Source organism: Sus scrofa, chromosome 4 (assembly GCF_000003025.6).
Source record: "Sus scrofa isolate TJ Tabasco breed Duroc chromosome 4, Sscrofa11.1, whole genome shotgun sequence".
In the NCBI taxonomy this organism is placed as follows: domain Eukaryota; kingdom Metazoa; phylum Chordata; class Mammalia; order Artiodactyla; family Suidae; genus Sus; species Sus scrofa.
The window spans coordinates 67,576,179-67,589,122 of NC_010446.5; the positions used below are offsets into that span (position 1 = coordinate 67,576,179).

General features: G+C 36.3%; 1 protein-coding gene across 2 annotated transcripts in view; it reads left to right on the forward strand.

The window, feature by feature from the left end:
* The window catches only part of ARFGEF1 (ADP ribosylation factor guanine nucleotide exchange factor 1), a 148,095-nt gene that overhangs the window by 110,662 nt on the left and 24,489 nt on the right, over positions 1-12,944 (forward strand). For both annotated transcript variants that reach the window (XR_002343274.1, XM_001928010.7), the window contains exons 24-32: positions 3,909-3,949; positions 4,062-4,231; positions 4,596-4,747; positions 4,880-5,052; positions 6,337-6,497; positions 7,459-7,589; positions 11,022-11,151; positions 12,133-12,268; positions 12,349-12,487. Coding sequence is in view for 1 of the 2 variants with exons in the window: in XM_001928010.7 (XP_001928045.1) it covers positions 3,909-3,949; positions 4,062-4,231; positions 4,596-4,747; positions 4,880-5,052; positions 6,337-6,497; positions 7,459-7,589; positions 11,022-11,151; positions 12,133-12,268; positions 12,349-12,487 (1,233 nt within the window). In the remaining variant the exon portion in view is untranslated. The remainder of the gene's footprint in view (positions 1-3,908; positions 3,950-4,061; positions 4,232-4,595; positions 4,748-4,879; positions 5,053-6,336; positions 6,498-7,458; positions 7,590-11,021; positions 11,152-12,132; positions 12,269-12,348; positions 12,488-12,944) is intronic.

The window sequence follows — 12,944 nt, forward strand, 5'->3', positions numbered from 1 at the left end:
TGTGATTCAGTGGTAACGAACCCAACTGGTATCCATGAGGATGTGGGTTCCATTCCTAGCCCCGCTCAGTGGGTTAAGGATCCATTGTTGCCATGAGCTGCAGTGTAGGTCACAGACACAGCTTGGATCTGGCATGGCTGTGGTGTAGGCTGGCAACTGCAGTTCCAATTCAGCCCCTAGCCTGGGAACTTCCATATGCCACAGGTGTGGCCCTAAAAAGAGAGAGAAATTACCTTATAGTGAAGTCATTAAAAGTTACATCTTGGAATTCCCGTCGTGGCGCAGTGGTTAACGAATCCGATTAGGAACCATGAGGTTGCAGGTTTGATTCCTGGCCTTGCTCAGTGGGTTAAGGATCCAGCGTTGCCGTGAGCTGTGGTGTAGGTCACAGACGCGGCTTGGATCTGGAGTTGCTGTGGCTCTGGCGTAGGCCGGCGTAGCTCCAATTAGACCCCCATCCTGGGAACCTCCATATGCTACAGGAAGTGGCCTTAGAAAAGGCAAAAAGACCAAAAAAAAAAAAAAAAAAAAGTTACATCTTTGGTTTGTTGTAAGATTATATTATTCTTGTGTGGTGCATATCACTTTCTCATTTTCTCCTGAATTCCTTTCTGAGTATCTGAGTTGATTCTCATGTGTAATATTCTGAATCTAGTCCATAAGCTAAGTCACTGAGGTAACCCCGGTATTCGTTACAGTGGTGAGAATATTGTCTGGGATCATCCTGACAAAAATATGTCATTTTTCTGTCCTTAGGCCTATTGTTCTGAAGAATCTCTTAGGGCAAGTATAAGAACTAAACATGAAAAATGAAAATAATTCTTCTTTGCTTAATTATTTATAGCTTCTGTTTCTTAATAGAAAAACATGTGGTTACATCAAAAGCCTTAAGATGGTAAAATTTTCTAATTGTCTCCACTTTTGTATTTGGAATTCTGTATTATGAGAATTTAGGAGGATATAGGGCACTTTAATCTGGAGTACCAGAACCTCTAGGATTTGCTAGGGTAACAGTAGTCATTGTGAAACTGGACCAATTTTGTGAGTATTACTAAAGTATGCAGGAGTAGATTTTATCCACCAATGATTTACCTCTGAAAGTTAAAAAAACAGTTATTTAGCACCATAGTTTTAACTTTTATTGTTTTTTAAGCATGCCAGATCTAGTTTTATACTGACCCATCTCACATTTTGGAACATCTCTGTCACCTGTGAGGAAAATATGTACAGCTCTACCACCCCCACTGTGTTTGCTTATAAATATCTTTCAGCTGGGTCTAAGCAATAAACGTTAACCTCTGATATTTTCAGTATGAAAACTTTTTACATATACGGTAATTTAGTCTGCCAGTGTGTTGCATACAGCTTAAAGTTTATTTGATCTAGAATTTGCACATTTTATCCTTTTTTTTTTTTTTTGCATTATTGCAGTGCTCTCATAATATGGATGAATTAGTAATCTATCAAATTTTTTTTTTCCTGCTCATACTTTTCAGGGCATGTCTTTTAGCATGCAGATTCTCATGCTTCTGTCCTCTGCTTTTCATATAGGACATGCAGGATCCATGGCATAGACTGCTTTTGTGAAACATAGCTCTGTTCTCCTGTCCTAGTATATTAAGGCTATTAAGGCTTAACTCTAAATGCCTCCACAGACTGCTGTACTCTACTTTATGGCTTATCTTTAGTGGAGCATTATCAGAAGTAGAGTGACCCCTCAGAGGCTTCCAAAGTGAGTAGGAATCTGGATGCCCTTTCCCAGGAGGCATGCTCCCCTACCTTCCACTGCCACCTGGGCCGGCAGAACCTCTCTGTTGGCTGATGATACTCTCTGTCCTGGTTGCCTTTGTTGTTCACCATCTCACCTCCTGTGGAGGATTCGTTGCTTTCTTCCCCTGGAGTTGCATAATCCCCATCTCTACTTCTCTTCTTTACTCTATACTCTTTGTCATTTGCTTCCTTCTCAGGTTAAAAAATACATATATACTTTTTTTGGTTTTTTGTTTGTTTGTTTGTTTGTTTCTTGTCCTGTCATTTCCACTGTACTATTTAGTTTTGACTTTTCTTTGTGGTATGGTTTTTAATAGCTCTTGCTTTCCACGAGAATACCTCTAGTTGGAGAAACAGCTAATGACGTTGATAATGCATAGTCTAGCAATTCTCATTTTTGTTCATGTAAGAGGTTTATAGGCCTTGTATGTTTTTAATTTCTGGATCCAGTCTAACCACTTGATTAAATTGGGCCCTGTTACTCTAACTTCCCCCCCCCCAGATTGTGTTTTTTCAGTCACATTTTTGAATTGTTCTACTGACAAGAGCGATGTAGGAAATCTCAAGGTGGCCCTTTGGCAGGAGATCAGATCCTGAGTTACGGCATTGTCAGTTTTTAAGCCGTTTTTCCTGTCTTGTTTTTGCTAGTCATTGCCAGGACACATAGACGTTCAAAGGCATTGAGGTTGAAACATCATGATACTCATAACATTTAGATTGCTGTGATAGGAAAAAACTAAAGTGTATTTAAATTATGTTTTCCTCAGGTAGGTGTGAGGCAGAGTAGCAAAGTTGTTATGGGGTGGACTCTAGAGTCTATAGGTCCTGGTTTGAATCTTGGCTCTAGCATTTACTAGTCCTGTGACTTCCAGAAAGTTATTCAATATCTTTGTGTCTCAGTTTTTATGTTGATAAAATTGAAAGTATTAGAGTAGATACATTTCAGGGTATTTGTGATTACATGAGTGAGGATATTTTTAAAGCACTTACGTTAGTACTCACCCTGTGATTGTTGGTAGCTGTTACTGTTACCATGATTACTTTTATTCCTAAGTTTAATATTTGACCTGCTCCTCCCTTTGAGGCTTCCTTTTTTGTGTGTGCAAATCCTATTATTATGTTTTAAGTTGAATAGCAGTTCATCCTGGAAGTCAGATCAAACCATTGGTTACAAACTCAAGTCATGGATAAAAATACAGACTTTAAAATAAGAGGATTGATACACTTATCCTGAAATTTTTTATGAAACTTAGAAACAGAAAAGTGCTCAGTGAAGAAGGCAAGGCAAAGCTTAACTCTAACTATTTGAATGCTCTAAGAAAAGTCACTTTAGCCACTTGCTGGTTAAAATGTTGGAGACTATCTACAGGGTTCTGTTAATCACTTGTAATTTAACATAATGAGGCTTTTTGGGGTTTTTTCTTCTTTTTTTGGTGTTTTTTTGTTTTGTTTTGTTTTTCCCTCTCTTTTCTTTTTAGGGCTTTACTTGTGGCATATGGAAGTTCCCAGGCTGAGTCTAATCAGAGTTATAGCTACTGGCCTACACGACAGCCACAGCCATGCCAGATCTCAGTTGCATCTATGATCTATACTGCAGGTCATAGCAACACAGATCCTTAACCTCCTGAGCAGGGCCAGGGATTGAACCCACATCCTCATGGATACTAGTTAGGTTTGTTACTGCTGAGCCGCAGCAGGAATGCCCATAATGAGTTTTTTAATCAAATGTACATTACATGTAAAAATAAAATAGAAGTCTTCATTTTAGGAACATGTTTAATGCTAGTAAATCTTCAGGAAAATTGAAAAATCTTCTATTTTGTGTATGCCCATTGTTTTACAAATTAATATTTTTCTTATTCTCAGACTCTCATAAGACACTTACCTTAATAATAGAATTACAGTAATGTGTTCATAATGTGGTATGTCATTTAGTGCAAAGGAGGGAGGGAGGAACATCCAAACTGTACTTATTACTAAACTATATGATAAGAAATATTCATTTGATTACCTGGTTTGTTGTTGTTGTTGTTCATTTAAAACAGATAAAAGTAGTCAGTACCTTAGGCTACTTACTTTTGAATTGATGCATTAGAAGTGAGACCTTATAAATTTTTGAATTATGTTTTTTCCTTTAGAATATTTACAGGATCAACAAGGCTAGATGGAAATGCTATTGGTAAGTATGTCCATTTACTCTTACTCCACTTATAAACTGACTTTGTGCCCAGAGCCTTGAAAGTTAACCCTAAAAAAACTCTTTAAAACTCTTTAATCTGTTTATATTCTAGTGGATTTTGTCCGTTGGCTCTGTGCTGTGTCTATGGATGAATTACTTTCCACTACACATCCAAGAATGTTTAGTCTACAGAAAATAGTAGAAATATCGTATTACAACATGGGGAGAATAAGATTGCAGTGGTCTCGAATTTGGGAAGTTATTGGAGATCATTTTAATAAGGTATTCGAGTAATCATAGGATTTACTTAATTTGTAATAATTTTTGTTGATTAATTTTCCTTATCATAATCTGAGACCTTTTTCCTTTCCAAGCAGTTTTTCACTACATTTTTTTTGTAATTAAATACAGCAAAACTCTTTTGAGTCCTATTTTTTCTTTGAGAAATAATGACTCTAGGTTTTGAAATTTTAGTTAAAATATGTTATTTTTGTTGAAAATATTATTAACAGACTTAGTGCTCTATGGAGAATCTTTGAGTTTAGCTGCCTATGCTATTAATTGTTTATTTTTTCTAAAGCAAAAGTAAAGAATTATCAATTTTTACTGCTGACACTAGCACCCTGTGTTTGTGTTGCTGTTACAGGTTGGCTGTAATCCTAATGAAGACGTAGCTATTTTTGCAGTAGACTCCTTGAGGCAGTTGTCAATGAAGTTCTTAGAGAAAGGGGAGCTTGCTAATTTCAGATTCCAAAAGGATTTCTTAAGGCCTTTTGAACATATAATGAAACGGAACAGGTATTATATTTGTTGAATTGCTTAATATCAGAAAAACACTTTATTATTTTCCACAGAAGGGGAAAAAAAAAAAAGGAGAAAGGAAAACAAAAACTGATGAGTTTTATCCAAGCAATTATATTAATATTTTAGGTCTCCAACAATTCGAGATATGGTTGTACGGTGTATAGCACAGATGGTTAATTCTCAGGCTGCTAACATTCGGTCTGGATGGAAGAACATTTTCTCTGTATTTCATCTAGCCGCCTCCGATCAAGATGAAAGCATAGTTGAACTTGCATTCCAAACCACGGGGCATATTGTCAGTGAGTATTCTCCTAGCAATGTTCAAGTTAAAAAAACAAATTTTAATGTGTTCAGAAGATAATTCAAGTGTAAGATTATAGGCCTGTTATGGGCTTTAAGTTTACCAAGTTTTGCCTGTAGAAGCAGAGTAAATAGTGCTATTATTATCATTATTATAATGCTGTAGTTAACTTTTATTGAAGGTTTACAATATGGTAAGCACTGTAAGCACTTTGCATGTATTTTCTTAATCTTTGCAATAGATAGATTTTTACTGTACTTTTTTTAATAGATGAGGAAATTCAGGCCCAGTGAGGTTAAATAATTTGTCTAAAGGCACAAAATTTGTGAGTGGGAATTGAGATGCAAAGTCAGAGTGTTAAGGCACAGCTTTTGTGTGTGACCACTGCACCATGCTGTCTCCTTTGACTTTAAGGAAGAATGAAATACCAAGGATATAAATTAAGCCTGTCTGTCTAGACGATGAAGATGACCACCCTCATCACCACCATCAAGAATAATGACATCGTCATAACTGTCATTTATTGAGTGCTTGTTTGAATGAAAAGTTGTGCTAATAAGCACTTTACTTACATTTTATTTTGTGCTTACCATTACCCTCTGGGTATCATTATCTGCATTTTATAAATTAAGAAACTCAGATACAGAGAGATGAAACATAATTTTGTATATTCACTCAACAACCATTGATTTTATTTCTACTGTGTACCAGTCACTCTATTAGGTGCTGGGTTTATAGTATAAACAAAACACAGACCCATTGTCCTGTCCCCACTAAGGGTAGTCAAGTAACTGGTCAAGATAGACTTTTGTTTTTTTTTTTTTTTTTTTTTTTTTTTTTTTTTTTTTTTTTTGTCTTTTTTCTGTTGTTGTTTTTTTGTTGTTGTTGTTGCTATTTCTTGGGCCGCTCACGCGGCATATGGAGGTTCCCAGGCTAGGGGTTGAATCGGAGCTGCAGCCACCGGCCTACGCCAGAGCCACAGCAACGCAGGATCCGAGCCGCGTCTGCAGTCTACACCACAGCTCACGGCAACGCCGGATCGTTAACCCACTGAGCAAGGGCAGGGACCGAACCCGCAACCTCATGGTTCCTAGTCGGATTCGTTAACCACTGCGCCACGACGGGAACTCCCAAGATAGACTTTTGAACCCATGTCTGTTGGACATCAAAACTCTTAATCTTTAAGAAGTATCCATTATATCTAGAGGTTGCTGTATATGGGGTACAATTAAGAATAATTGAAAAATGGTAATTATTTTGATAATATTTTTCTCCCTTATAGCCCTTGTATTTGAAAAACACTTTCCAGCGACCATTGATTCTTTCCAGGATGCAGTGAAATGTTTGTCTGAATTTGCGTGCAATGCAGCTTTCCCAGACACAAGTATGGAAGCAATTCGACTTATTCGTCATTGTGCAAAATATGTGTCTGATAGACCTCAGGTATACCACTGTTTAGTAAACAGTTTTACTGAGCATTTATTTCCATTGTGAGATCAATTTGGGAATTGAGATATGAAGCATTTGTTTTTTAAAATTGAGCTTGATTCTGAGTTAAGGTTATATTTATTGAAGTCAGGTATTTTTTTTTTACATTTTTTTGTTACTGTTATTTTTTTAATAGTTATTTCCCCAATACAATTTTGTTCTTCTACTGTGCAGCATGGTGACTCAGTTTGTCAGATATTTTTTTGAGTGTTGCACATGTATTAACTTTTTAAATTTTCTGTAACAGCTTTATGGGTTAGGTTGTGTTATAGCCCCAAGTAGATAAGGGATCTGAGGTGCAAAGAAGTTAAAAAATGTACCCCTGGTTGCAGGATAGCAAAGGAGACCTAGGATTTGAACCCAGGCCTATGTTTTTAGACATTACCTGTACTATTTCTAGCCTGTCATGCTCTGCAGCACTGAAGTTGACTGTCTGTGAATGAGTTTAGGCTTAAGCACTGAAGTTAAATGTTGAGTTGGCAACTTGGCTGTCAGCTATGACTTGTATATCTCAGTCTGTCTTTGTAACTATCATAAGGAGAAGTGATGCTTCATAGATTTTTACTACATACTGAGAGGGATCTATGGAGTATTATTTAGTGCTTCTTATATAAGTTTACTCATCTGATCTTCACACCTGCCCAGTGTGGTGGCATGGCTGCAGTCATACCCATTTAAATGATAAAAATGGAAACCTGAATAATGTAGAAAGCTGGTGACAGTTGAAGCTGAAACCAACTTTTGGATTCTAGTCCAGTGCTCTCTATAGGCAGTTGTAATCTTCATCTTTTTATAAGTTTATCAAGTTGCTCACTTTTTATTTGTAAAGTATTTTTTTTTAATTTTTGACAAAATAATGTGTTTAATGTATAGGTATTATTTTTTGCCTTTAATAAACCCATCTTTCTTCTTGAAGGCTTTCAAGGAATACACAAGTGATGACATGAATGTAGCACCTGAAGACAGGGTGTGGGTGCGAGGATGGTTCCCAATTCTCTTTGAGTTATCCTGTATCATCAACAGATGCAAATTAGATGTAAGAACCAGGTAACAATCAGTATTTGTAATTAAAATTTTGAAAGGCTTATTTCAACTTTAATCAAATTAACTTATGTGAACAGAAGTTCAATTTTATTAAATACAGTAATAATTAGGAGTTCTTGTTGTGGCTCAGTGGTAATGAACCCAGCTAGAATCCTTGAGGACACAGGTTTGATTCCTGGCCTTGCTCAGTGGGTTAAGGATCTGGCGTTGTCATGAACTGTGATGTAGGTTGCAGACGTGGCTCGGATCCCACATTGCTATGGCATAGGACAGCAGCTGCAGATCCAATTTAACCCCTAGTCTGAGAACTTTCATATGCAGACATGTACAGCCCTTAAAAAAAATATATCTATAGATATAGATAGATAGTAATTATTAGATAGGCAGATTTTAAAATATGTCAAGTAGAACAACAATAAAAATGGAAATAAGGAATTCCTTTCTGGCTCAGTAGCTTAAGGATCCAGCGTTATCACTGTTGTGGCTCAGCATTACTGCAGCATGGGTTCAGTCACTGGCTTGGAAATTGCCACATGCATCGGGCACAGCCAAATTTAAAAAAGTAGAAATAAATTACTTTTCCTTAAAATTTGATCATGGCCTACTTTGAGTTTTAGATTCTATGTTATTAATTTACACATGCTGTCTTTTCATACATTTGTTTCCAACCAGAAATTGAAGTTCGTGGCAGATTTAATTTTTTTTTTCTGATGAATAATCAAAGAATTTCTAAATGTATATCTTTGGTGGATTTTAGGTAAAGAACCATTTCTCTTTGAAGACTGGACAGTACTATAGTTTTGAATAATGTAGTAGACCTGTTCACAAAGAACTGAACTCTTTCAAAAATGTATTCTTAATAAAAGATCTCTGTGAATATCCAGTCCATTAAGTAACCAGGCAGGCGCTCAGCACATACTCCACATGGTTGTCAGAACTTGATAGGAATTTGTTAGAGTTCATATCAATCCCATAGTATAGTTTTGCTCACCCTGTGTTACAGACTTGTAGCAAATCAATGATAGAATGTAATGAAAGAATGAATCTCTCCTTCCTCTCCTTATGCCAGAATCAGACCTATCCCCAGGCAAGGTTGTTTCATAGCCTAAGAAATTTTTCGTTTTTATAGTGTTATAACAGATTATAACAGATTTTCGTGAAATAGAAAATAATCCAAAATTGGACTCAATCCTAGGGACTTGTCATAGTAGTCATGAGAACATAGGACATTTTATTTCAGTTAATAAGCATTGAGGAATTTTTGTCAGTGGACCTGTTGGGAAACTTGATGTAATTCAGTAGCCCCCAGTTGATATAAGTCTGAATTATTTAGATATATGGCTTTTGAATGTCCAGCCACCTCAGTAGAGCAGTTAACATGTCATAACTGACAAGTCATATAAACTCAGCACCCCTCCCTTCCCTTGTGATTTGTAGAGATCTCTTTGGCACAGGACCTACCTGCTTTCTTAGCCTTTTAGTCTGTCCTTGACAGGGACCATGCTGCCTTGCTTCTCAGATTGTGTGTTCAGATTATGGATGGGTTTAGTTATGAAGAAGAGAAACCATGGTAGAGGTGAGGAAAAGTATGAGTAAACTTTGTTCAGAGATAGCTTTGATTTCCTGCCTCATTCCAGAATTTGTAAGGGCAGTTCTTTAGATTACACTTAAAAGTGCAACTCTCTGACTTGTGTAACACACTAGTTACAAGATACTTTCACGTGCATTCTCATTTGAGTCCCTCAAAACTCTGTAGATTTAGGGTTAAGTAATTAACCCAGAGTCCCACATATTCTTTTTCCCTACACCAGCAACTTAAGTATTTAGCAAAACTTCCTCAGCTGTATAAATCCTTGGAAGCCTCTGTGGATCTGTGTTTCCTTTGGGGACCTGGAAGAAAGAGTTTTCTTTTCTTCTTCTTCTTCTTCTTCTTCTTATTTTAAAGTTATTTCCCCAATAAGAAACAGATTTTTCATACCCCCTCACCCCAACTATAGGAGTTAGCATCCAGTTACTCAGAGTGGAAGGAAGAGGGAGCCTTGTTCCATTTTAGGAGAAATAATAGGACTCCCACAGGGTTCTCCTAGGGAAGAGACAGTGTGTTTCTTCCGTAGAAAATTCCTTTACTATAGTTTTACTTTTCCCTTTACATGTTAGGTATCTTACAGATCAAATAAACTGCCTTGAATTTGCCATAGGACTGAACTACTGTAATGTTATTTTACACATCCATTTAACAAATACTTGCTTAGGGCTAACTATGTACCAGACATGTACTAGGCCTGGGGGCAGCAGAGCAGCAAATGAGCTAGACCATGTATACATGTACCAGTCCTTAAGGAACGTTTCAGAGGAAATTTTGTTCTGGCTTACCATCAGACTTTTGGTAATATAAACCTTTTCTAAGTGGAAGGATACCTATATTTTGCCAGAAAAAATTAACATGCAGAGAGAAGATCAAGCTTTTGTTTTGTTTTGTTTGTTAGTCTCTTTTAGGGCCTCACCCATGGCATATGGAGGTTCTCAGGCTAGGGGTTGAATTGGAGCTGTAGCTGCTGGCCTATGCCACAACCACAGCAACACCAGATTCAAGCAGCATCTACAACCTACACCACAGCTCACGATGACACCACATCCTTAACTCACTGAGCAAAGCTAGGTATCAAACCTGCATCCTCATGGATAGTAGGCAGATTCATTAACACTGAGCCATGATAGGAACTCCAGATCAAGCTTTTTAATAGTTAAATGAAGGCATTATTTCAAGAAAGATAGTAAGGAATCAGAAGGCAATTTTAAGTTTGAGTTGTAAGACTTACCCAGAAGAGAATGGATGGGATACTAAGCAGTTGATTCATTCAGCGAATACCTCCCTGAGAGCCTCCTGTGTGACGTGAAGCTCAGCTCCTGAGGTGGAGCAGGGAACAGGCACAATACCCACATGAGCGTTTTAGTGGATTCGTTTTATAAAACCTTTAGTCTGAGGATTTGAAATGAGTAGTTAGAGTGGTAAATTCTTACAGCTCTTGAAATCGGTTTTCCAAAATCTAATTTTTATTCTTAGGCTGGTATCATATATTTTCTTCTGTGGCCACAGTGCCATAAAATTAATATTCACCCAAATGATGATCTTTCTGTCTCTAATTCCATTTACAGTTTTAAAATGCTGAAGTGATAGGTTAGGAGTGAAAGAAAAGCAAAAGAAAAAATTTTAAGGCCAAGGCCTTTGGAGTTTTTTCCTAAGTAACTCACCTAAAGAAACCTATTCTACAATGTAAATTTTTTACAGCTCAGTATAATATGTTAGTTTAAAACCGGTTTTAAACTTTGTGTTCAATAACTGTGTGAACTATAAAAACTATTTTAGGAGGGGAATTTTGCTATGGTATACTTTTTCCATATTATAGCTTTCCTAATTATGTTTTATCCTTTTAGGGGTTTAACAGTAATGTTTGAAATCATGAAAACTTACGGCCATACTTATGAAAAACATTGGTGGCAGGATTTATTTAGAATTGTTTTCAGAATCTTTGATAACATGAAATTGCCAGAACAGCAGACAGAGGTAAGAGAATATGAGATTTTCATTTAACAAAGTAAAGCCAAAAGGTTCTTTTTCGCTCAGTATTTCAGATTAAGCACAATGAACAGAAAAAATACTAGAAAAAAATTTTAAGGCACTTAAATAATAGTATGTCTTTATAAACAGTGTGATTTGGGGGTAGAACTGAGTAAATGAATTGGTTTTTTTCAGTGTTTTTGTTGAACTTCCAGTATCTTTTCCTCATTTTAATATTTAAAATTAATATTGTAGCTCTTCTTAGTATTCATAGTGCCTTCTTAATCTGAATTGAATAAAAAATACATAGTGTTTTATTTATTTATTTCAGTCTCTTTTACTACAGACCAGTTACAGTATGCATTTCAGTACATGTGGGGAAGGAACCTCAGGCCCCGTGTTTTGTCCCAGATAGTATATTAAATGCAAATTTGGGGGGCCTCTCTGATCGGCACAAAATATTACTTTAGATGTATAAGTAGACTCTTAATTAAAGCCTCTTAGTTGACATATGTTTATGCACTGGCACAAAACCATGTATAAAAAGTATCAATCCAGATTAGGCCATTTGAGGAAAATAAAGAAACTACTTAAGCCAGTCTTATTTTAAACCTATATTAACTCCATTCGAATAAATTCTTACCATTTCCTTCCTCTTCTTCTTTCATGTTCTGCCATATTCTGAAGCAGGGCAGCTGTTGTTATTGGTGCCAATTGTTTGAAAAGTCATAGCATTAATAGCAAGACAGTGCAGTGCTGGTTTTTTATAATCAGTGCAGAAAATGGTTATTTCATACATAGATGCTTATATGATAATGAAGAGATACCATATAGGAAGTTGAAATGAATGTAATACTCTGGAGGGAATTAAGTGCTCTGAAAGGAACGTGGACAGGCTTACATTTTAAATATGCAGACCTGTTTCTTTTGAAATTCTGGCAGTTGATAATTGGTCTTATTTTGATTTAATGACTGTTTCTCCCCTAGAAAGCTGAGTGGATGACAACGACTTGCAATCATGCTCTCTATGCCATCTGTGATGTGTTCACCCAGTATTTGGAAGTGCTCAGCGATGTGCTTCTGGATGACATTTTTGCCCAGCTCTACTGGTGTGTGCAGCAAGGTAGGTCTTACTAGATAGTGACCCAGAGTGTTCAATGGGACCCTGGTAATACACAAATGAATTGTTCTTTTCTTTCCTAGACAATGAACAGTTAGCACGATCTGGTACAAACTGCTTAGAGAACGTTGTTATTCTGAACGGTGAAAAATTTACCCTAGAAATCTGGGATAAAACTTGTAACTGCACACTGGATATCTTCAAAACCACAATCCCACATGCGTAAGAAGATTTTAATACAACCTTATATTTGTATATGGAATGATGGACATAAAAGGTTTGATAGTAATCAGTGATTTCTCATAAAGGAAATCCTTTTTAAAATAGACCAATGTTCTATAAATTTGTATTTATTAAAAATAAAACTCAAAGCCATAATAAATACATGAATTAAATTTTTATAAACTAGAGTCTTTAGTCTGAGTATCTAAAATTTGGGTCATAGCGCAGTGATTTTTGTAACATTTTATTCACCCAGATTAGACCAAACAGTGGTTCTGAATTGGGGGAAAACAACAACAACCTCAGAATTTATTTTTGTTATTGTAAATGTTGTAATCTAAGGAAAATTTATTTGTAAAAACTATATTTTTCAGTTATCTTTTTTTTAAAGGATGAGTTTGGAGTTGAGTTAGAGTGGAGTTTTTAACTGATGAGGAAACTAAAACAGAGTCTTAGA